Source organism: Oncorhynchus mykiss, chromosome 6 (assembly GCF_057628025.1).
Source record: "Oncorhynchus mykiss isolate SJ-2025 chromosome 6, ASM5762802v1, whole genome shotgun sequence".
NCBI lineage: Eukaryota > Metazoa > Chordata > Actinopteri > Salmoniformes > Salmonidae > Oncorhynchus > Oncorhynchus mykiss.
In genome coordinates, this window is record NC_143027.1 from 82,542,354 (window position 1) to 82,568,525 (window position 26,172).

The 26,172-nt window shown below is 45.6% G+C and overlaps 1 protein-coding gene across 2 annotated transcripts in view; it reads right to left on the bottom strand.

Moving 5' to 3' along the window:
- LOC110526985 (basonuclin 1) overlaps window positions 1-23,489 on the bottom strand; it is a 30,316-nt gene extending 6,827 nt beyond the window's left edge. Inside the window, exons 1-4 of one of the 2 annotated variants that reach the window (XM_090239368.1) lie at window positions 22,772-23,118; window positions 18,955-19,009; window positions 2,297-2,399; window positions 937-1,172 (exon numbers count right to left, since the gene is read on the bottom strand). In XM_090239368.1, coding sequence (XP_090095494.1) covers window positions 937-1,146 — 210 coding nt within the window. In that variant the 5' untranslated portion in view covers window positions 1,147-1,172; window positions 2,297-2,399; window positions 18,955-19,009; window positions 22,772-23,118. Of the gene's footprint in view, window positions 1-936; window positions 1,173-2,296; window positions 2,400-18,954; window positions 19,010-22,771 lie in introns of both variants that reach the window. The other variant, XM_090239367.1, reaches the window with a different exon arrangement.
- Window positions 23,490-26,172: the final 2,683 nt, after the last annotated feature.

Sequence of the window (26,172 nt, forward strand, 5' to 3'; positions counted from 1 at the left end):
ACACCAAGGACGCTATGAAGTCATCTAAAACACAGACTGACTGTGTCTAAATAGGTGTAGGGTGAACTTGCCCTTAGACACAGATCTTGGGTCAAATGAGCATTTTCCCCACTAATGGCTAAGGTGAGGATTGGGGGAGGGGAAGTTGATCCTAGATCTGTATTTAGGGGAACTTCACCCCAGAGCGTCTTAATAAAGGGTTCAGTTGTAAAGTTAATGCAGAGAGGAGGGAGCCCTCATTACAGCGCTGCCTTTCATCTTGCCTGTCATTTCTCTTCATTTAAATCACGTGGATTTTCCCTCTATCCATCAGCATCAGAGAGGACATGTGCACACACATACATACAAATGAATGAATACACACACACACACACAAATGCACACGCACGCACACACACACGCACGTCAGGGTGGAGTGAGATCAGAGAGGAAGGGGAGAGGAGAATGAGGTTCCTCCACCCGGCCCAGTAGTAATTACATAGGAGTTGTGGTGTCTGTGAAAGTCAGACCGCGGCCTCTTCATACAGTAACCATGATCAATATTTCATCACACAGCATTCGCTTGGCTCTGCCTGTCGAGGATTCTGACTCTGTGTTCACCATTAGAGGAGCTAACATTAAATGCAGAGAGAAAGCTGAATAGTTGATGACGGACTAATCGAAGTGAGCAGCGGTTGGCTGACACTGACTGTGTGCCGGCTGGTTCAGCCTAGCTCAAGTTTGAGAGGGAAATCGTGGAACTAAATAATATTTACAAATCTCCCCTCCATCAGTCTGGAGACCTCCAGAGAGGAGGATGAGGAGAAGAGGAGAGTTCCTATAGAGAAGCTTTGTTTTTCCCCCTCTCTCCTGTGTACCTCTCTCTCCTCCTCTCTTCTGTCCTCCTTTCTCTCCCCTCTCCTCGTCCTAAAGTAAGAAAGAAGAGCCCCCCCCCACCTGTAGGACGTATCCTCGGATGTAGTCCTGTAGGGTCCAGTCCAATGCGTTGAGGATCTGGATGACCTCCTCTTGTTTCAGGACACTGAACAGCCTGTCCAGCAGGATCTTTAGTCTGACTGGGATTGCCTGGGTCCCGTAGAGCATCAGGCTGCAGATGTCAAAGACCACGTTAGAGTGGACGATCTCCACCTGGCTGCCCTGGTACATGTGGTGCAGCTTCAGCTTGCTCAGAGCTGCAGGAAGACGGAGGGGTGGAGGACGCACAGGAGTGAGTCGAGAAAACACAGGCGAACCCACACACACACAGACATTAATATAGAAAACAGCCCCCCCACACACACAGACATGAATATAGAAAACAGCCCCCCCCACACACACAGACATTAATATAGAAAACAGCCCCCCCCCCACACACAGACATGAATATAGAAAACAGCCCCCCCCACACACACAGACATTAATATAGAAAACAGCCCCCCCACACACACAGACATGAATATAGAAAACAGCCCCCCCCACACACACAGACATGAATATAGAAAACAGCCCCCCCCCCACACACAGACATGAATATAGAAAACAGCCCCCCCACACACACACAGACATGAATATAGAAAACAGCCCCCCCCCACACACAGACATTAATATAGAAAACAGCCCCCCCACACACACAGACATTAATATAGAAAACAGCCCCCCCCACACACAGACATTAATATAGAAAACAGCCCCCCCCCACACACACACAGACATGAATATAGAAAACAGCGCCCCCACACACACAGACATGAATATAGAAAACTGCCCCCCCCCCACACACACAGACATTAATATAGAAAACAGCCCCCCCACACACACAAACATGAATATAGAAAACAGCCCCCCCACACACACAGACATGAATATAGAAAACTGCCCCCCCCCACACACACAGACATTAATATAGAAAACAGCCCCCCCACACACACAGACATGAATATAGAAAACTGCCCCCCCACACACACACAGACATTAATATAGAAATCAGCCCCCCCCACACACACAGACATGAATATAGAAAACAGCCCCCCCACACACACAGACATGAATATAGAAAACTGCCCCCCCCCACACACACTGACATTAATATAGAAAACAGCCCCCCCCACACACACAGACATTAATATAGAAAACAGCCCCCCCACACACACAAACATGAATATAGAAAACAGCCCCCCCCACACACACAGACATTAATATAGAAAACAGCCCCCCCACACACACAAACATGAATAATGACACACCTACCACCCACCCCCATTCCCACACCCTGATAGAAATGTACACTAAGTAAAGTAACAATTGAATCTGTGCTTACCGTGCGCTACCCATCCATGCTTGCAGTGCTCACACAGTCTTTTCTTCAGTTTCCCAGGTTTGAAACTATCACAGGTACAGTTCACCAAGGTGCAGCAGATCGCCTGGCAGAGAGACAGAAGTTCAGATGGTCCAGAAACATTTATAAGCCATATGAGGCAGGATTCGCAAATGGAATGATCGGAATGCCTGGTGTTGGTAAAGTAGGGGTATAGCTTTAAAACACTGAAGTGCATTGTGGGTAACGTAGTAAGTTAACTTTTGTTTTTGACGCAATTGTTGTGTGGAGGAGATGTAGGGGAACTGTGAGCCACACTCTTTTTGTTCCATTAGCCTGCTATTTTATTTAGTCATTCAGACTACCTCACATAGTGTACAAGTTTAATAAATGTCAACTATTTCAGTGGAATTCCAGACTAACTCGTCATTAGCAGCAGATAAGATCCCCAAATGTGGGAATTGCCCCAGAGCATCTGTACATTTCTCTGGCCTTGGAGCTAGCAAGTGAAGGCTCCCCTGAGCCGTCCCGACTAAGGTCTGGAGGGGAGGAAGTAAAGGTAACACTGGGTTCCATTAGAGAGCCACAAACGACAAAATAAAACAGTGTTAACTCAACTTCGGTTTTCAAGTACCACTAACAACACACATTTCTGTTCAAGCCCCTCACTAGCACACCTGATTCAACAACTCAATTAATCATCAAGTCCTTTAGTTAGTTGAATCAAGTGTGCTGGACTAGAACTGTTCGGGGTTCTTTCTCAACCAGAAGTTGATAGTTGAGAAACACTGACATAAAACACAGCTGAACTCAGGAGAAAGGGAAAGTATAACAATAGATTAACCAGGAGAAGAAACCAATATGCAGTTTGATCACATGGAGAACACTACCTATCACTCACTTCTACAGGGAAATACACATTCAGCCTCAACCAACGGAAACAGCTTCTCTTCCCACCTAGAGCTGAGGGAAACAGATCCACTATGTTTCACAGGGAGGGAGTTATCTTTTGTACATTAATAAATGCACAGCCTTACACCTCTCTCTCTTCTGGATGTATAGCGGCAGAAACAGAGATTGCCTGCAGTCATCTGTTCTCCCATTGTGAATAAATCATCCCTGCCCTGGGATGAGCAGTGCATGTGAGAGAGATCAGGCAAGCTTCTCACACTAACACACAGCAGTGCTGCGGGCCTGTTCTCCCCATGGTAGGATCATCTACATCAGGCCTGCACTGTTCTCCCCATGCTAGGATCATCTACATCAGGCCTGCCCTGTTCTCCCCATGCTAGGATCATTATAGATCCAAGATGGCGTAGAAGTCAGACATCTTTGTCCTGTCGTGTCCCATGTATATATCTTTTTATAGCTTTTTCTTCACATATCCTTTTTTATATTTTTCTAAGCCTCAATTTCAAAATACTCTTCAGCAACCCGCCTCACCCAATGTGGTGTGGATCTTTACTTCGGAACCGGAATCCCCCAACAGAAGCTAGCCAGCTAACCTGCTACTAGCTAGTAGTCAGCTAACCACTGCTAGCGGTCATCAGCTAGCCAATTTGCACAACGTGATTCAAACCAGAGCATACCGGACCTATTTTCTCTCCATATCCCCGGATTTGTATCGCAAGCTCTGAACCTTTTCACCTGGATCATCGCAGCTAGCTAGCTGCAATTCGAGTAGCTACTCCTGGCTGTCCTGAAGCCTGGAGCTAGCCCATGCTAGGCCCATCTCCTGACTAGCTGAAGAGGTCCATCAGCCACTCTACAATACTTATTTTGCCAATTGGCTCGGACCCCTTTTACTGCCGGTACGTACAGAGCTCCTTCACGACTGGACTACCGACGTAATCTGCCCGAGGGGGTTTTCAACTGGCTCCTATGTCGCGACGTCCCCTGAATGCCCATCTGCTAGCCACGGCCCGCTAGCAGTCTAGAGCATATCGGACTGTTACCTGAATATGTCCAGCGGCCAATTTCTTGGGCCACTATACCTATTTTGCCAATTGGCTTGGACCCCTTTTACTACACGAAGCCCTGCTTATCCATCACGACTGGACTACCGACGTAATCTGCCTGAGGGTTGTCCCCCCCCCCCCCTCCCCCTACCTCATTCGCAACATCCCCTGAATGCCCATCTGCTAGCCTGCTATCCGTGGCCCGCTAGCTGTCTAGAGCATATTGGACTGTTAGCTAAAGAGATCTATCGGCCAATTTCTTGGGCCACTATACCTATTTTGCCAATTGGACTGAACCCCTTTGCTACACAGAACCCGAATACTCCATCACGACTGGTCTATTAGACGTAACTGCACGAGGAGGCTATAACAGACTACCTCCATCACAACGTCCATCTAAGGCCATTCTGCTAACTTGCTAGCCCCGGCCCGCTAGCTGTCTGAATCACCGTGTCTCCAACCAGCCTAACTACTCACTGGACTCCTATGATCACTCGGCTACACATGTCTCTCCCTAATGTCAATATGCCTTGTCTATTGCTGTTCTGGTTAGTGATCGTCTTATTTCACTGTAGAGCCTCTAGCCCTGCTCAATATGGCTTAACCAATCCTTTAGTTCCACCACCCACACATGCGGTGACATCAGCTGGTTTAAATGTTTCAAGAGACAATATCTCTCTCATCATCACACAATTCCTAGGTTTACCTCCAATGTATTCACATCCTACCATACCTTTGTCTGTACAGTTTGCCTTGAATCTATTCTATCGCGCCCAGAAAACTGCTCCTTTTACTCTCTGTTCCGAACATACTAGGCGACCAGTTCTGATAGCCTTTAGCCGCACCTTTATCCTACTCCTCCTCTGTTCCTCCGGTGATGTAGAGGTTAATCCAGGCCCTGCAGTGCCTAGCTCCACTCCTATTCCCCAGGTGATCTCATTTGTTGACTTCTGTAACCGTAAAGCCTTGGTTTCATGCATGTTAACATTAGAAGCCTCCTCCCTAAATTTGTTTAATTCACTGCTTTAGCACACTCTGCCAACCCGGTTGTCCTAGCCGTGTCTGAATCCTGGCTTAGGAAGAACACCAAAACACCTGAAATTTACATTCCTAACTATAACATTTTCCGACAAGATAGAACTGCCAAAGGGGGTGGAGTTACAATCTACTGCAGAGAGAGCCTGCAGAGTTCTGTCTTACTATCCAGGTCTGTACCCAAACAATTCAAGCTTCTACTTTTAAAAATCCACCTTTCTAGAAACAAGTCTATACCATTTTGCTATAGACCACCCTCTGCGCCCAGCTGTGCCCTGGACACCATATGTGAATTGATTGCCCCCCATCTATCTTCAGAGCTTGTGCTGCTAGGTGACCTAAACTGGGACATGCTTAAAACCCCAGCCATCCTACAATCTAAACTTGATGTCCTCAATCTCACACAAATTATTCATGAACCTACCAGGTACAACCCCAAATCCGTAAACATAGGCACCCTCATAAATAGCATCCTAACCAACTCTCCCTCCAAATACACCTCTGCTGTTTTCAACCAAGATCTTAGCGATCACTGCCTCATTCTCTGCATCCGTAATGGGTCTGTGGTCAAACGACCACCCCTCATCACACTCAAATGCTCCCTAAAACACTTCAGTGAGCAGGCCTTTCTAATCGACCTGGCCCGGGTATCCTGGAAGGATATTGACCTCATCCCGTCAGTAGAGGATGCCTGGTTATTCTTTAAAAGTGCTTTCCTCACCATTTTAAATAAGCATGCCCCATTCAAAAAATTTAGAGCCAGGAATAGATATAGCCCTTGCTTCACTCCAGACCTGACTGCCCTTGACCAGCACAAAAACATCCTGCGGCGTACTGCATTAGCATCGAATAGCCCCCATGATATGCAACTTTTCAGGGAAGTTAGGAACCAATATACACAGGCAGATAGGAAAGCAAAGGCTAGCTATTTCAAACAGAAATGTGCATCCTGTAGCACAAACTCAAAACGTTCTGGGACAATGTAAAGTCCATGGAGAATAAGAGCATCTCCTCCCAGCTGCACGGAGGCTAGGAAACATTGTTCACCACCGATAAATCCACTATAATTGAGAATTTCAATAAGCATTTTTCTACGGCTGGCCATGCTTTCCACCTGGCTACCCCTACCTCGGTAAATTGCCCTGCACCCCCCACAGCAACTCGCCCAAGCCTCCCCCATTTCTCCTTCACCCAAATCCAGACAGCTGATGTTCTGAAAGAGCTGCAAAATCTGGACCCCTACAAATCAGCCAGACTAGACAATCTGGACCCTCTCTATCTAAAATGATCTGCAGAAATTGTTGCAACCCCTATTACTAGCCTTTTCAACCTCTGAGATTCCCAAAGATTGGAAAGATGCCGCGGTCATCCCCCTCCAGCCTTGGTTTCTCAGATGATTGCCTCGCCTAGTTCACCAACTACTTCTCTGATCAATTTGACACACTGAATTCTGAGGACCTGTTGTCCAGACCTGCCACAGGGTTCATTTCTCAGGCCGACTCTCTTCTCCGTATACATCAATGTCGCTCTTGCTGCTGGTGATTCTCTGATCCACCTCTACTCTGACGACACCATTCTGTATATCTCTGGCCCTTCTTTGGACACTGTTAACAAACCTCCAGACGAGCTTCAATGCCATACAACTCTCCTTCTGTGGCCTCCAACTGCTCTTAAATGCAAGTAAACTAAATGCATGCTCTTCAACCGATCGCTGCCCGCACCTGCCCGCCCGTCCAGCATCACTACTCTGGATGGTTCTGACCTAGAATATGTGGACAACTACAAATACCTAGGTGTCTGGCTAGACTGTAAAATTTCCTTCCTGACTCATATTAAGCATCTCCAATCCAAAGTTAAATCTAGAATTGGCTTCCTATTTCACAACAAAGCATCCTTCACTCATGCTGCCAAACATACCCTCGTAAAACTGACCATCCTACCGATCCTCGACTTCGGTGATGTCATCTACAAAATAGCCTCCAAAACTCTACTCAACAAATTGGATGCAGTCTATCACAGTGCCATCCGTTTTGTCAAAAAGCCCCATATACTACCCACCACTGCGACCTGTACGCTCTCGTTGGCTGGCCCTCGCTTCATACTCGTCGCCAAACTACCTCATCCCAATACTGTATTTATTTTGCTCCTTTGCACCCCAGTATCTCCACTTGCACATTCATCTTCCGCACATCTATTAATTCCAGTGTTTAATTGGTTTATTGTAATTACTTTGTCACCATGGACTATTTATTGCCTTACCTCCCTTATCTTACCTCAATTGCACACACTGTATATAAACTTTTTCTACTGTATTACTGACTGTATGTTTGTTTATTCCATGTGTAACTCTGTGTTGTTTTATGTGTTGAACTGCTTTGCTTTATCTTGGCCAGGTCGCAGTTGTAAATGAGAACTTGTTCTCAACTAGCCTACCTGGTTAAATAAAGGCTCCCCATGCTAGGATTATCTACAGCAGGCCTGCCCTGTTCTCCCCATGCTAGGATCATCTACAGCAGGCCTGCCCTGTTCTCCCCATGCTAGGATCATCTACAACAGGCCTGCCCTGTTCTCCCCATGCTAGGGTCATCTACAGCAGGCCTGCCCTGTTCTCCCCATGCTAGGATCATCTACAGCAGGCCTGCCCTGTTCTCCCCATGCTAGGATCATCTACAGCAGGCCTGACCTGTTCTCCCCATGCTAGGATCATCTACAGCAGGCCTGACCTGTTCTCCCCATGCAAGGATTATCTACAGCAGGCCTGCCCTGTTCTCCCCATGCTAGGATAATCTACAGTAGGCCTGCCCTGTTCTCCCCATGCTAGGATCATCTACAGCAGGCCTGCCCTGTTCTCCCCATGCTAGGATCATCTACAGCAGGCCTGACCTGTTCTCCTCATGCTGGGATCATCTACAGCACCAAAGAGGTGTCCTCCACACCTGGCCCACCAACTCCATGTCAGCCAATCATATCCTGGCCATAAGACCCTTTACACAACACAAAGATGATGCCTCTGTCTCTGGTTGTTGCCCAAATGGCACCGTATTCCCTTTATAGTGCACTACTTTTGACCAGGGCGCATTGGAAATAAGGTGTAATTTGGGATGCAACCTCTGTTTCCCACTAATGGTCCTTATCTCTCAGGACAAGCACTCAGCAGCAAGTGTGTGTGTGTGAGAGATTCTAGTCACTGATGCTACTAGTGCTGTTGCCCTGTGTGTGTGTGTGTGTGTGTGTGTGTGTGTGTGTGTGTGTTGCTATCTGATGTTTTGTGTTTCCTGCTTGCTGTACAGTGCTGTGTTAAGTGGTTGGGTTGAGAGAGAGCAGTAGAGTGACTGGGCTGAAACAGAGCTCTCCAGACCACCACTACACAACACTGAGTCAATCACAGTTCTCCAGACCACCACTACACAACGATGAGTCAATCACAGTTCTCCAGACCACCACTACACAACACTGAGTCAATCAGAGGCCCAAAACAATATTTCACACACTTTCATTCTCTGAACGAAGCATATTGTATTCCAGGGTTCTAGGTTTTATATTCCAAAGTGTGTGTACATGCTTGTGTTGATGCTCATTAGATTGCGTTGAGAAGTTGGTGTGAAAGTGATTAATAAGATTCCGTTTCACCTGACGGTAAGAATCAACATTTTATGTGTCATAAAAATAAGTGTATAAATCACAGCAACAAACAGGGTTTCCGTAACATCAACAAGAACAGTATGCATGTTATTTACCACTAGCCGATTACTAACTAGCATCCCTTGAGAAGAGTCATCAGAATTGTGATCAAAGCGACCTGTGTTAGCGCTACACGCCACCCCCCGTGCTGCGCTAGCACCTCTCTCTCTCTCCCCTACCATCTATAATGTATCAACAGCATGTGTTAGCATACATGAGTAGCATGCTTAATGGTTAGCAATTACTGCTGCTGTAGCACTAACCCCCTCAACAGGGGAGGAGGAGGAGACTGTCTCCCTCTCTCTTAATTAATCACACAGTCAACTCCTCCCACTCGTTCGTCAGCAGGGCTGGGTTCCATTCCAAAATATGTCCCCTTGTTCTCTTCCCTTCAGTCTGACAGGACAGGATATGTTAGAGTAAAATGGAGGAAACCGGTTAAAACGTGCTTGAACTACTCAGTCATCTCAGTTATTTTAGATGTACAATGGGGAGTGAACATAGACAGATGGGAGACCACAACTTTCTGGAATGAAATGCAGCCGATTAACGCTCCGATGCATCCTTCCTGTTCTCTGTCCTCTCTTTCCATTTCTTTCCTTCTCTGTCTCTGTCTTTTATCCTCTCGTCTCCTCAGTCTCCCTCTCCTCCGTCTCCCACTCCTCAGTCTCCCTCTCCTCCGTTTCCCACTCCTCCGTCTCTCTCTCCTCCGTCTCTCTCTCTCCTCCGTCTCCCACTCCTCAGTCTCCCACTCCTCAGTCTCCCACTCCTCAGTCTCCCTCTCCTCCGTCTCTCTCTCTCTCCCTCTCCTCCGTCTCCCCGTCTCCTCCCAGTCTCTCTCTCCTCCGTCTCCCCTTCTCCTCCCAGTCTCCCTCTCCTCCATCTCCCCTTCTCCTCCCAGTCTCCCTCTCCTCCCGGTCTCCCTCTCCTCCGTGGTCTCCTCCTCCCAGTCTCCCTCTCCTCCCAGTCTCTCTCTCCTCCATCTCCCCTTCTCCTCCCAGTCTCCCTCTCCTCCCGGTCTCCCTCTCCTCCTCCCAGTCTCCCTCTCCTCCCGGTCTCCCTCTCCTCCTCCCAGTCTCCCTCTCCTCTGTGCTCTCCTCCTCCCAGTCTCCCTCTCCTCCGTGCTCTCCTCCTCCCAGTCTCCCTCTCCTCCGTGGTCTCCCTCTCCTCCCCGTCTCCCTCTCCTCCCCGTCTCGCTCTCCTCCCCGTCTCGCTCTCCTCCCCGTCTCGCTCTCCTCCCCGTCTCGCTCTCCTCCCCGTCTCCCTCTCCTCCCCGTCTCCCTCTCCTCCCCGTCTCCCTCTCCTCCCCCTCTCCTCCCCGTCTCCGTCTCCCTCTCCTCCCCGTCTCCCTCTCCTCCCCCTCTCCTCCCCGTCTCCCTCTCCTCCCCGTCTCGCTCTCCTCCCCCTCTCCTCCCCGTCTCCCTCTCCTCCCCGTCTCGCTCTCCTCCCCGTCTCGCTCTCCTCCCCGTCTCGCTCTCCTCCCCGTCTCGCTCTCCTCCCCGTCTCGCTCTCCTCCCCGTCTCGCTCTCCTCCCCGTCTCGCTCTCCTCCCCGTCTCGCTCTCCTCCCCGTCTCGCTCTCCTCCCCGTCTCGCTCTCCTCCCCGTCTCTCTCTCCTCCCCGTCTCTCTCTCCTCCCCGTCTCTCTCTCCTCCCCGTCTCTCTCTCCTCCCCGTCTCTCTCTCCTCCCCGTCTCTCTCTCCTCCCCGTCTCTCTCTCCTCCCCGTCTCTCTCTCCTCCCCGTCTCTCTCTCCTCCCCGTCTCCCTCTCCTCCCCGTCTCCCTCTCCTCCCCGTCTCCCTCTCCTCCCCGTCTCCCTCTCCTCAGTCTCCCTCTCCTCCCCGTCTCCCTCTCCTCCGTCTCCCTCTCCTCCCCGTCTCCCTCTCCTCCCCGTCTCCCTCTCCTCCGTCTCCCTCTCCTCCCCGTCTCCCTCTCCTCCCCGTCTCCCTCTCCTCCCCGTCTCCCTCTCCTCCCCGTCTCCCTCTCCTCCCCGTCTCCCTCTCCTCCCCGTCTCCTCCGTCTCCCTCTCCTCCGTCTCCCTCTCTTCTGTCTCCTCATCTTCAGCTGATCTTCTCCTGTGGGACTGAGGTGACGTGGAAGAACCTCTTGGTCACCTCCGACCACCATAATCCCATCATTACAGGGCCCAACCAACACGGCCCAATTACACTAATCCCATCACACACAGGCACACACACAGTCTTATGTGCTCGCACACATGCAAACGAATGAAGGCATGCCTGCACACACACAAAGACACACACACACACACACACACACCCCTTTGATGTTTCCTCTAGTGTACAACTCAATCTGTTCCTCTGGACAATCAAAGTGCGCACACACACAGAAGCACACGCAGCAGGCATTGCTCCGCGTAGTCCTCCCTGTCGTTCATTTGTCTTAATTAGCTATTCATTTCTTCATTAGTTCCTGAGATTAAGAAAAAAAACTGTCACTTTCACAGACCACCGCTGGGCTGGCTAAGTCTGCTGCTGTGACCATGACCGAACGGACAGACAGACCAGCGCTGGGCTGGCTAAGTCTGCTGCTGTGACCATGACCGAACGGACAGACAGACCACCGCTGGGCTGGCTAAGTCTGCTGCTGTGACCATGACCGAACGGACAGACAGACCAGCGCTGGGCTGGCTAAGTCTGCTGCCGTGACCATGACCGAACGGACAGACGGACCACCGCTGGGCTGGCTAAGTCTGCTGCTGTGACCAAGACCGAACGGACAGACGGACCAGCGCTGGGCTGGCTAAGTCTGCTGCCGTGACCATGACCGAACGGCCAGACAGACCAGCACTGGGCTGGCTAAGTCTGCTGCTATGACCACGACCGAACGGCCAGACAGTCCAGCGCTGGGCTGGCTAAGTCTGCTGCTGTGACCATGACCGAACGGAATAACAGACGGACAGACGGACTCTGGTAGAGTTAATGAGTTGTTAGATCAAGGGTGATATAGTCACAGTCAAAGTGTCATGATTTATTGGTTATTCAGTTTGATTTCTGAATACTTGGTCATTGTCATGATCACAGAGGCTTTTATTTAGTTATGCATTTATGATAAACTTGATTCAGACAGGAATGGGAGCATGTTTTTATTCACAAATGGATCGTTCGTCTTCCACAGTCCACAATGTCAGGATAACACTAATTAACACTTTAATGAGAAATCTCCATAAACTACCATTAACACCAGTCTCTACAACTTGGGATGGAATATTTTCCTTACACAATATTTCTGACAATCAAAACACTGTGCAGGATTGCTGAATTCTGGTAACTTTCCCCAAATTCCCAAGAATCCCAGATATCTTGATTGGAGGATTCCCTGATTTCGTGCTTATTCCCTAGCAATTCGAGGAATATTCCAACTTGGAATTCTGGAGAACCTAGGAATTTTCCCTGAATTGTGCAACCCTACAGTGTCTACTTGATTTTCAGAAATACCTTAAGCGAAAATTTACGTCCAAAAATATAGAGAATGGCTACCCTATAGTCCACACTATTAATCTTCACAAAATCATTGGCAGATGCAGAAAGGAAGGAAGAGCACCAGAAAGTGGAATGGAAACTCTTCTCATCTCCTGTCTCTGTCTTCACGCTGGTGTTAATGCTGTCACTCAGCACCTGGATCTACTGGGCCACAGGGTGGGAAATGGAAAGCAAATGTCTCAGAGTCTCTATCCATCCCCCCCTTCGCCTTTCTCTAGGTGCTTTTGTCTTTCTCCCTCTTTTTTCTCTCTCATTTTCAATCTCTCGCTCTACGTGGGGTTGGCTCCTTTTCTCTCCCCCAAGTGGAGATTTTGTATTTCTCTCCACATTCGTAAACAAAATAAAACTATGCAAATTTCTGTCTTTATTGGCCAAACCAGAAACTTCAGTGCCTTTGGGAATTATTCAGAAGCCTTGACCTTTTCCACATTTTGTTACGTTACAGCCTTAACTTAAAATTGATTTTTTTTTAAATTCCTCAGCAATCTACACACAATACCCCACAATGACAATGCGAAAAAAGCTTTTAGAAAATGTAGCAAATGTAATAAAAAATAAAAAACAGAAATACCTTATTTACATAAGTATTCAGACCCTTTGCTAACAGACTCAAAATTCAGCTCCGGTGCATCCTGTTTCCACTGATCATCCTAGAGATGTTTCTACAACTTGGAGTCCACCTGTGGTAAATTTAATTGATTGGACATGATTTAGAAAGGCACACACCTGTCTATGTAAGGTCCTACAGTTGACAGTGCATGTCAGAGCAAAAACTAAGCCATGGGGTAGAAGGAATTGTCTGTAGAGCACAGAGACAGGATTGTGTCGAGGCACAGATCTGGGGAAGGGCACCAAAACATTTCTGCAGCATTGAAGGTCCCCAAGAACACAGTGGCCTCTATTATTCTTAAATGGAAGAAGTTTGGAACCACCAAGACTCTTCCTAGAGCTGTCCGCCCAGCCAAACTGAGTAATCGGGGGAGAAAGGCCTTGGTCAGGGAGGGGACCAAGAACCTGATGGTCACCCTGACAGCGCTCTAGGGTTCCTCTGTGGAGATCGCTGCAAAGGTGCTTCAACAAAGTACTGAGTAAAGGGCCGCTGTAGTCGCTGCAAAGGTGCTTCAACAAAGTACTGAGTAAAGGGTCTGAATACTTATGTAAATGTGACATTTCAGGGGGGGGGGGGGGTTGTGTAAATTAGCAAAACATGTCTATAAACTTGTTTTTGCTTTGTCATTATGGGGTATTATGTGTGGGGGTGACATGTTTTCTCTCTCTGTCTGTCTAATTCAAGGGGCTTTATTGGCATTGGAAACATATGTTTTATAGTGCTAAAGCAAGGGAAATGGATAAACTAAAGTGAAATAAACAATAAAAAGTGAACAGTAAATATTACTAACAAGTTCCAAAATAATAGAGACATTTCAAATGTCATATTATTTCTCTCTCTCTCAATTAAAATCTGCTTATCTGAGAGTCAGGAAGGGAGTGAGAATCGGGTGAGGCTGAGAAAGGCTGAGAAAGCAGCAGCAGCAAACCATGACACCCCAAACCTGGGTGATAACATGGGTCTGTCGGTGTGTGTGTGTGTGGAAAATACCTCTCCACACACTGACTCAAACCCACAGAGGGGAGGATATGGTTGAGCAGAATCACAGAGAACATATTATAAATCATCAAGCTATGAAATACTTTGCGTGAGCAAACTTACAAGAACTATTTAATCAGATGGAATAGGGCACTATTGGAGCTGGAGTTGCTATTCTATTAAAAAAATTAAAGTAATTTTGCTCACGCAAACGGTTTCTTAGTGTGAGGATCAAGTCTGCCAACATGTTGTACACTTCATAGAGGTTTAATGGAGGTTTCATTTCATCATGTTTCATTGACAGTGATTCAGGGCAAATAAAACAAAACTTCCTCTAAACACCCATGCAGGCCAGTGTTAAATCATCCAGTAGGTCAGTTATTCACTATATTCAGACCCATGCAGGCCAGAGTGTTAAATCATCCAGTAGGTCAGTTATTCACTATATTCAGACCCATGCAGGCCAGAGTGTTAAATCATCCAGTAGGTCAGTTATTCACTATATTCAGACCCATGCAGGCCAGAGTGTTAAATCATCCAGTAGGTCAGTTATTCACTATATTCAGACCCATGCAGGCCAGAGTGTTAAATCATCCAGTAGGTCAGTTATTCACTATATACAGACCCATGCAGACCAGAGTGTTAAATCATCCAGTAGGTCAGTTATTCACTATATTCAGACCCATGCAGGCCAGAGTGTTAAATCATCCAGTAGGTCAGTTATTCACTATATTCAGACCCATGCAGGCCAGAGTGTTAAATCATCCAGTAGGTCAGTTATTCACTATATACAGACCCATGCAGGCCAGAGTGTTAAATCATCCAGTAGGTCAGTTATTCACTATATACAGACCCATGCAGGCCAGAGTGTTAAATCATCCAGTAGGTCAGTTATTCACTATATTCAGACCCATGCAGGCCAGAGTGTTAAATCATCCAATAGGTCAGTTATTCACTATATTCAGACCCATGCAGGTCAGAGTGTTAAATCATCCAGTAGGTCAGTTATTCACTATATACAGACCCATGCAGGCCAGAGTGTTAAATCATCCAGTAGGTCAGTTATTCACTATATTCAGACCCATGCAGGCCAGAGTGTTAAATCATCCAGTAGGTCAGTTATTCACTATATTCAGACCCATGCAGGTCAGAGTGTTAAATCATCCAGTAGGTCAGTTATTCACTATATACAGACCCATGCAGGCCAGAGTGTTAAATCATCCAGTAGGTCAGTTATTCACTATATTCAGTGTCTGGGAGTTCAGGGTCTATGTCCCTAGTGGAACCTTAGTTCTAATGTAGTGCACACAGGGCCCTGTTCAATAATAGTGCACAATCTAGGGTCTCAGAAATGGTCTCCAGTCACTTCTGCGTCACAGCCATAACATCCTTGACAGAAACATTTAAATTGTTCCTCTCCGGCTCGTAAAATAAATCCTGCCATATGTCCATAATATCCACACTGGTTTGGTTTATAGAGTCAACAGCAGTCAGTGGTTCAGAGCAAGACGGGAGGGAAGGGAACAGCTGTGGGGTGTGACAGTGTGTATTGACTGGGCCATGTTGGAATCATTTAGTGGAAAGCAAATCAATTAGGAGAGGATTGGTGCAGATTGCCACACAATGTGAAACTAGCTGTGCCTGTGCCAAGATGGTAAAGACGGGAATGGAATGGGATAAGAAATTCAACTGGCTGGCAAGGAACTGAGTGTACTAAACATTAGGAACATTAGGAACTTTCCTAATATTGAGTTGCACCACCTTTTGCCCTCAGAACAGCCTCAATGCCTTTGTGTGGTGAACCATTCCTGATACACACGAGAAACTGTTGAGCGTGAAAAATCCAGCAGCGTTGTAGTTCTAGACACTCAAACCGGTGCGCCTGGCACCTACTACCATACCCTGTTCAAAGGCACTTCTTTAACCTGTCTCCTTCCCTTCATCTACACTGATTGAAGCGACATCAACAAGGGATCATACTGTAGCTTTCACCTGGTCAGTCTAAGTCATGGAAAGAGCAGTGTTCCTAATGTTTTGTACACTCAGTATGTGTATGTAGTATATTTATGGAGGATCTCTCTCTCCCTCTCTCATTTCAAAAGTGATAATGTACACAGACCTAATGCCCATTGTAGACCTACAGTATGTAGGATTATATTTTTTTAAATCTGAAATGTGCAGAATTGTTTTTAAAGTTACAAGTTAACATTAAACAATCCATACGTGTTCGGTAAGAGAAATGCAGAGAGTGTTGGGCAAAACAATTAAGCAAAACTTGAGTGTAACGTTTCTGTTCAAATCTCTTCATATCATTTAACGCATGACACCATAAAAAATGGATAAACCACATCACCTATCTGCATCAAATAAGACGCACTTTTAATTTGAAAGACATTTATTCAGATAAGCTAGAAACATTGTTCGAATCTATCACATTTATTTATACAGTGCAAAAACATCTATAAAAACCCAAGATATAGCACAGTGAAACCATCTGTAACAAACACGGACACACATATTTTCCTCATATCTTCATTCCAGGCCAAAACTGCAGCCAAAATACAGAGCAGCCTGGTAGTACCAGGAACTAAGAAAGTCCTGCAGAATTCCTCTAATAAAACACACAGACTAGCACAGAGCAGCTACAGGAAATAGGATTTAGGAATACAGCAGTCTAGGATGTCGCTGTGTGTAAAAAAAAACTACCTGCAGCACTAAAACAAGTGGTCAAAAACCAGGAGCTAAAACCAGGAGCTAAAACCAGGAGCTAAAACCAGGAGATGAAACCAGGAGATAAAACCAGGAGATAAAACCAGGAGATAAAACCAGGAGCTAAAACCAGGAGATAAAACCAGGAGATAAAACGAGAAGATATAAACCAGTAGCTAATGGTTCACAGACAGAGGACTTCCTGCTTCTGAACATCTCAGTGTGTGTGAGTGTGTGTTACACATGCACAGACCATGGCCACATTCATAAATCATACGCCACTGAAACACATGTACGGCTGTGTGGCAGTTATAACGCTAAGCTAATTGATGACAAGTGTTGAGCTACTTAAAACAGACTGATATAAAGCTGTTATGTATTTAACACGACCCAGTGTGAACTTGAACACGTACGTCATCCCCTCTAAAATAAAAATAGCAGTAGTATTTCCGTGGAGTGTTTTTAAAGGAATGACCCTATATCACAAAGTGGCTGGGAAAACTGTGAAAGTCACCCACCCAGTTAAAGGACATCTCCTAGACATGTTCACCAGCCTTTCTATCTGACACACAACTCACTTGGTTCAATAGCCCCATTTTAGACTGAAATAAAACTTCTTTTTTTTTTTTTACAGGATTCTGCTTTAAAAATAGGTTCAAAGATGAAAAGTGAGAGTTTGAACTCCTGTCCTAAGAGTGAAATGTGAGAGCAAAGCATGAGAAGCTAAGGCTCTGCTTGTGCAAGTAGTGACAGGCTATGCTTTAGCCTATTAGGAGTCAATGGAGACCAAAGACAGCGTGAAAAACTCATTATTCCTCCTAATTCAGCAGTCAATCACAGAGCAAACACACACACACACACACACACACATGCAAGCACACACACACTGCCAGTTTCAACACAACACCTGAAAACAAAAAGTTACCTGAATCTCCATGAAAAGTGGGTTAGTCTCGTCTACATAAAAAACACAAATCACAGATGAAGAAAAAGAAAAGCCACAACTTTTATTACTGTCTCCCCAGCAGTTCTAGCCACCCGTTAGAGGAGAGGAGAGAGAGACATCGAGAGAGAGAGATAGCTGTGGGAGAGTAGCGGCGGCGAGAGAGAGAGAGAGAAAGAGAGGGAGCGAGGGAGTGTATAGTAAATGAGAGGAACATGTTAGTACACTGCGTCGGAGAGAGTTTAGCTCCCAGCTACGCTCTGATTAATATCATATCTCCCCTCTCTCTCTCGCCTGCCTCTTGACAATCTTGTCACATCTGGCTGACAAATCCTCACAAGCCTCTCGGTGGCAGCGCAGGGCTGGGGTGGAGAGGGGCTCAAGGGGGCTGTAGGAGGGGGGGAAGGCTGGGGCGCAGAGGGGCGGATCACGCCCTGGGACTGGCTGGAGGGGGTGCAGGCTGCAGCAGAAGCCCCTCGCTGACGGACCATCATGAAGCTAATGAAGCTGACTGGGCTGGCAGGCTGCAGCCGCTGCACACACACACACACACACACACACAGCAGCCCAGCTCAGAGGAGCCCAGCCCTGCTCTGTTCTGCCCCGGGGCCCTACAGCACTGAGACACACACTCACACCCAGAGAGAGAGAGCGAGAAAGAAAGAGAGAGAGTTAAGGAGAATGGGAACCAAGGGAAGAGAGGGAGAAAAATAGAGTACGAGACAAAGAAGGAAGAGACAGAGAAACAGAGAGATACAGAGAGAGAGAGAGAGAGAGAGAGAGCGAAAGAGAGAGAGAGCGAGAGAAAGAGAGACAGGGAGAAAGAGGGAGAAATAGAGACAGAGAAAGAGACACAGAGAGGAAGAGAGAAACAGAGAGATACAAAGAGAAAGAGACACAGAAAAAGAGACACACAGAGAGGGAGAGATACACAGAGAGAGTCACATTATCATCCCACTCAGTTCAGAGGGTGAGGTGGAGCCAGTTCAGAGAGAGATAAGTCAACAGCCAGCTCACTAACACAGAGCCAGAAATCTGTTTTCAATGGTTCCACTGAACATGTCAAGGAAATAAAAGGCATTTTCAAATACCATGGAGAGTAACTTGGTTGGCCTTGTTTTGTAATGATTAGATATGAACTCTGTTTAGAAACGATGTCTGTTTGTCTACATGCCTTATTAATGCACATCCAAACATCTTATTCTGTAGACTGAAAGCATCTACCTGCATCTACCTGTGTCTTTTTACCTTTATTTAAACAGGGAGTCACCATTGAGACCAGGGTCTCTTTCACAAGGGAGCCCTGCATATACAATTCATAAGACACAATCAAATCAAATCAAAATCAGATACAATGTAAAACAAGTCGTTAAAATACACCACAACACAAATATTCAAGAAAAACAGTTACATTCCACAGTATGAAGGTCCCCAATCAATATTTTCAATTGCCTGAGCGGCACCAGAACATCCAATTGTAATATATTTGGTACTTGGTTCCAGCAATGAGGTGCTTTAAAACTAAAAGCGGATTTACCTAGTTCGGTGGAGACCCGAGGAACCTCAAGCGTTAACCAAACCTGTATCTGGTGTTTCTATACTTTAACAACAAAGTTAGGTAAGTTGGAAGCTTGTGCAGGAAAGCTTTCTAAACAAAAAGAGAGTAATGACGTGCTCTACGGGACTTTAATGAGGACCAGCCAACCTTTTGATACAGGATGCAGTGGCGAGTATTAAAACTGTCCCCTGTAATCAAAAATAGTATATGCTTCTATGTCGTGGCTTCAATATCATTTAGAGCAATGATGTTTTTAATGAATAACCCATTCTTCTAGTGTGTCAAACATGTCTAACAGCCAAAGGATCCCGAGTGAGTCCTATTATTAAGTTATTTTCCTCGAATTACATCAGATATGACAGGTACACAACTGTTACCAAAACAGGTAAATGAAAGGACGTGCCACTGTAATTGCTATGTAAATGTGGTAGCACTTAACTGTGTCACTTTACAAGTTGATCTAATACATTTGTCGTATAATTATGCTAGTAACAACTATGTGTTAATAACATATTTTATAACAAAAATGGCTCATGTTCAACAGAACACTGTACCAGTGACAGAAACACGCTGAATTCTGGGTACAACATACATTTAAATATTAAAATTAGCAATATTAACTTAAATAAAATAAACAATATTCAGGCCAAAAAAATGATGTTCATCACAAAGAACTGTGGTAATGATACAATGCTGTTACTGTACAAACCAGTCTTGGATCAGATGGGACATATTGTGTTAAAGAAGTCTATTGGAGAGTTCATTCTCTATCACAAAAACAAGGAGGAGATAGAAAAACACCAAGCAAGGCCATGTGAGTCGATAACAAAGACGGTATTAAATCTGCCGAGAAGCTTGAAGGACCTCTGTTTTTAGTTCTATATTCACCTGAAAGAAGTTAATATAATCAAGATTCCATTAAATACCTGTCACCTATATTTAAAGGTCAGAACACAACACACATACACACTCTGCAGAACAAGATGTGGTTGTGGTGTGTTGTTCACACCTCCAAACACAGAGAGACAGAGAGAAAGAGAGTGAGTGTTTGCGCCTAACAGCACCACACAGACACTTGTGCTAATTGTTACATTATGGCTGCAACAAAACATTAGGCTGCTCTTAAATTACATTCCACTAGTGAGTGGCCAGAAGCCAGCACACATAGAGACAGAGAGAGGCAGACGGGGCTAAAGCAAGCATGCCTTAGCAGTCTTCTGTACAGGGATACACAGCAACAGACTGAGCATGCCGTAGCAGTCTTCTGTACAGGGCTACACGGCAACAGACTGAGCATGCCTTAGCAGTCTTCTGTACAGGGCTACACAGCAACAGACTGAGCATGCCTTAGCAGTCTTCTGTACAGGGCTACACAGCAACAGACTGAGCATGCCTTAGCAGTCTTCTGTACAGGGCTACACAGCAACAGACTGAGCATGCCTTAGCAGTCAGTCTTCTGTACAGGGATACACAGCAACATACTGAGCATGCCTTAGCAGTCTTCTGTACAGGGATACACAGCAACATACTGAGCATGCCTTAGCAGTCTTCTGTACAGGGATACACAGCAACAGACTGAGCATGTCTTAGCAGTCTTCTGTACAGTGATACACAGCAACAGACTGAGCATGCCTTAGCAGTCTTCTGTACAGGGCTACACAGCAACAGACTGAGCATGCCTTGGCAGTCAGTCTTCTATACAGGGCTACACAGCAACAGACTGAGCATGCCTTGGCAGTCAGTCTTCTATACAGGGCTACACAGCAACAGGCTGAGCATGCCTTAGCAGTCTTCTATACAGGGCTACACAGCAACAGACTGAGCATGCCTTGGCAGTCAGTCTTCTATACAGGGCTACACAGCAACAGACTGAGCATGCCTTAGCAGTCAGTCTTCTGTACAGTGATACACAGCAACAGACTGAGCATGCCTTAGCAGTCTTTTGTACAGGGATACACAGCAACAGACTGAGCATGCCTTAGCAGTCTTCTGTACAGGGATACACAGCAACAGACTGAGCATGCCTTGGCAGTCAGTCTTCTATACAGGGCTACACAGCAACAGACTGAGCATGCCTTGGCAGTCAGTCTTCTATACAGGGCTACACAGCAACAGACTGAGCATGCCTTAGCAGTCAGTCTTCTATGCAGGGCTACACAGCAACAGACTGAGGGAGAGAGAGTGCTGGGAAACACAGTAGTAATGAAACAAATGACAGGACCACTAAATAAACCCTCCACTGGGATAGACCAAATTACAAGCAGCACCCAGTTAGAATAGAACAGAATGGAAACTTCTGTATATACCAGCACTAACTTGGAAAGGAAGAGAAGCAACTGTATAAATCAGCAATTCATTCAAATTAAGGAATAGCTTAGACAAACACACAAAGGTCCCGTGTGGCTTAGTTGCGGATTGTGGGTTCGATTCCAATGGGGGACCAGTATGAAAATGTACGAAAATGTATGCACTCACTACTGTAAGTTGGTCTGGGTAAGAGCATCTGCTAAATGACTAAAATGTAAATATTGAGTTTGAATAGAATAGAACCATGTGGATAACTAGCCCTGAGTTGGAATAGAATAGAACCATGTGGATAACTAGCCCTGAGTTGAAATAGAATAGAAACGTGGATAACTATCCCTGAGTTGGAATATAATAGAAACGTGGATAACTATCCCTGTTTTGGAATAGAATAGAAACGTGGATAATGAGCCCCGAGTTGGAATATAATAGAACCATGTGGATAACTATCCCTGAGTTGGAATAGAATAGAACCATGTGGATAACTATCCCTGAGTTGGAATAGAATAGAAACGTGGATAACTATCCCTGAGTTGGAATAGAATAGAAACGTGGATAACTATCCCTGAGTTGGAATAGAATAGAACCATGTGGATAACTATCCCTGAGTTGGAATAGAATAGAAACGTGGATAACTAGCCCTGAGTTGGAATAGAATAGAACCATGTGGATAACTATCCCTGAGTTGGAATAGAATAGAAACGTGGATAATGAGCCCCGAGTTGGAATATAATAGAACCATGTGGATAACTAGCCCTGAGTTGGAATATATAACAGAAGAGGGCCTGTAGTCATATTGTCAGGTTAAAACAACTTCCTGCCTGGTTGGCTGCTTTAAAGTTCCTCCTTTTGTTTTAAGGGAGTTGCCGCAGTAAGTAAGCAGCGTCTTATGGCAGGTAAGGACAACCTCTACCTCCCTCAGCAAGCATGGACACAGCCCGGCCAGGACGCAAACATCAATCACCAAATGATTCACGTGGAAAAAAAGAGACGAGAAATGATCTAGAAGTTACTGAATGCAAACCAGGCGCATTCTGTGAATAAACATGAATAATGACGGCATCAGCAAACGCTGGGAAACGACAGCGCTACAACGATACACGTTTTTCTCATTTCTACCTCAGGAGCATGTAGCAAGATTTGGCTAAAGGAGAGAAAAGAGGAGAAGAATGTGGAAAAGAAATAAGACAAGATGTTTCTCACCTCAGCCATTGTCATTAGAGATAGGTTTCCAGGGTTACCGTGTAGTTTGCCATTCCCTGCGAGTCCTACAAAAGAACTGCCTCCAACTCTCCCGTCTGAACAAGTACTAACGCAAAAGAGCCATCACACGCCAGCACTCTGTCACACACACTCATACACACACTGTCACACACACAGAGACGACACACACACTGTCCTCAACGCTCACACCACATAAAAAAACAATAAACGTACTACTCTTACTCACACACCTTTTTTCCACTCTCTCTTCCTATGTTGCTGAGGACTGGCTCTAAACTACTCAAGATGTGCTCTGTAGAGTGTGTGTGTGAGTGTGTGTGTTGAAACCGGGCACAGGGGATTGGAATGAGATCCTCCCACTCTCCCACTCGGCATTCTCACCTCAGCTGCCTGCTCCCTCCCCAGCCAGCAGAGCAATCGCACAAACACACGCGCACGCACACGCACGCACACACACACACACACTCCCACCCCCATAGTCACAGGGCAGCCCCCCTCACAGCTGGCTAGAAGAGGGCATGACACTCATCTTTCACAGAGATTTGATCAAAAGGAATCACAAAGGCTGGAGGCACTCCTAATGCAGTCAGGAGAGACTCTACCTCTCCCTCTCTCTTTCCTTTCCTCTCCCTCTCTCTCTCAGCCTGAGTAATGCTTTAAATCAATGCTGCCCCTCTCAGAGCAGAGAGCTCAGTCCAGTGTGGTTGTGTGTGTTCACCTTAATGGAGCTCTGTGAACAGCCTCCATAACAAGTTGTGCCTTGTGCCGTCAGGAATGTGTCAGTCTCTGTGTTAAGTATTTCTTTAGGACAAAGTACATTCACAATACTTCTGAAACATTATTGTCCCTGCTCACTCAGACACTTTTCTTCACACACCTTTCTGACAGAACACAAGGTAGAATAACTCCAAGTCTTGTTATCAAGTCTTAGTCAGTTATCAATGATACAATTGACTCCCGCGCACGCACACACACACACATGCACACACACACACCTGTGTTTTGACAGCGTATTGGACCTTAAGTCCACCTTGTTCAAGAACATGATCATCCAAATAAATGTGCAGGAGTAAATTTATCTTTGTGTGAATAATCAATTGTCTTTCGTTTTCAATTATCATAATGATAAAAACAGTGACAAAATGTGTGTTCACTCATTCAGAAATGGCCCACAGTGACTGTTTCACATCAGTGTTTAGGGCTATTGTCTCATGGTGACACACTTAAACCATGTCAGAGAAAAATGCTAATGAAGCATCTGACTCTTTCTTTTTTTGTTGCTTCAATTATGAGCAACTCACAGGGGTTAGAGGTCAGAGCACCCTGCAAAGTCTGCTATAAGCAGAGTAGCCTAATACTCTCTCTCTATCGCTCTCTCCTGTTTTTACATGTCTCTAATTCACTCTTCCTCATTAACTCCTTCACCGTTTCAAATGTTCTCTCTCTCCTTCCTGTCCATCTCCTTTCATCTCTTTGTTCTCCATTGTCAATGTATTTTATTTGACTTTGTCGCTCTGTCTGTGTCTGTGTCTCTCTCTCTCTCGCTCTCAGAGAAAGCTCTCTCCTGTTGTGGATCTTAGCCATTAGGGGCGTCTGCTAATCCACAAATTACACAGCAGGTTTAAACAGGTATGCTGTTGCTGCCTCTGTCTGTCTGTCTGTCCTACCTGTGCTTTGTTATCTACCAGCGGAGGAGAGGAGAGGGGAGAGGGTTTCCACCAGGAAAATAAATCACTCAGATGCTAAACATCTCAGGCCGCATTTTTTTTTATAAGCATTAAGTATAAATCTAAGTATTTACAGAGAGCGTCTGGGACGGTAACTGATAAAAACCTATCTAATAACCCTTGAAGTTGGATATTAACCCTCCATTACTTTCACACATGACATCAAAGCTTTTCTGATTTGTGAATAAGCCCAAATGTTATGATGTTATTACACATGGATCAGGAGAGATAGTCAATCAGGCATGCAACGTGGGGTGGAGGCGCTCCAGTCCTTCTTCCCCGTCAGGGAGATACATAAGCCTGGAACTCTTCATTTATTCCTTACCTAGGGGATGCATACCAAACAGACAGACAGACGGACGGACACAGAGACCTGGGTTGGATTATGAGGTCCTGCTGGTTGGTTAGATTGCTGTTCTACGGTAGGCTAGAACCGCTGTTGCCGTATGCACGCCCCAAGGGTGGCGGAACGGAGGAGGCTCCCGCTAAAACCACAGTAAATAAACACCATGTGCAGAGAAAGAGGTCACACTGTTATTTATATGTTGGCGTTTTGGTTTCCGAAAATATAATAATGCTTGAGGATGAGTTGTGTTGGTACGAATGTTTGGCTTGGACTTGGAAATATCAATGGTTTATTTGAGACAACTTTACCATAACCTTGTTTTTGTACAAAAAAAATAATAATAAAAAAAACTCAATAAACATTTAAATCAGTATTAGATTTAGTTTGTTAAGGTGACAGAATCTTTGTACATTTTTTCAGCGCTGGTTTTATAAACAATATTTATTTTGTTTCTCCTCATAGTGAAACATTGAAAGTGGATTACCTAACTGGCATCTTACTGTGAAAAGCTAACAAAACGTCATTTTTTTACATGGCAAAAATATAACTAATTTTACATGAAATGTGAGGTGATGTATGATTCAATGAAACAATGATTACTGATTATTCTCTCTCTGCTGTATCATAATGAACCAAAACAGAAAGTGCCTATCAGAAGACCTCTGTCTCAGGTTTTGGTCAGCTGTGCTATAGAGTGCTCACCAGGCTCAGAAAGTCTACATTGTCTGTCTCAGATGTTGAAAATCTCTCTCTTTCACTCTGTGAAGCGCCTGCTGTATAGAATGTGTTTCCTGTCTGATTATGGGAGCTGTGTATAGAATGTGTTTCCTGTCTGATTATGGGAGCTGTGTATAGAATGTGTTTCCTGTCTGATTATGGGAGCTGTGTATAGAATGTGTTTCCTGTCTGATTATGGGAGCTGTGTATAGAATGTGTTTCCTGTCTGATTATGGGAGCTGTATAGAATGTGTTTCCTGTCTGATTATGGGAGCTGTGTATAGAATGTGTTTCCTGTCTGATTATGGGTGCTGTGTATAGAATGTGTTTCCTGTCTGATTATGGGAGCTGTGTATAGAATGTGTTTCCTGTCTGATTATGGGTGCTGTGTATAGAATGTGTTTCCTGTCTGATTATGGGTGCTGTGTATAGAATGTGTTTCCTGTCTGATTGTGGGAGCTGTGTATAGAATGTGTTTCCTGTCTGATTATGGGAGCTGTGTATAGAATGTGTTTCCTGTCTGATTATGTGAGCTGTGTATAGAATGTGTTTCCTGTCTGATTATGGGAGCTGTGTATAGAATGTGTTTC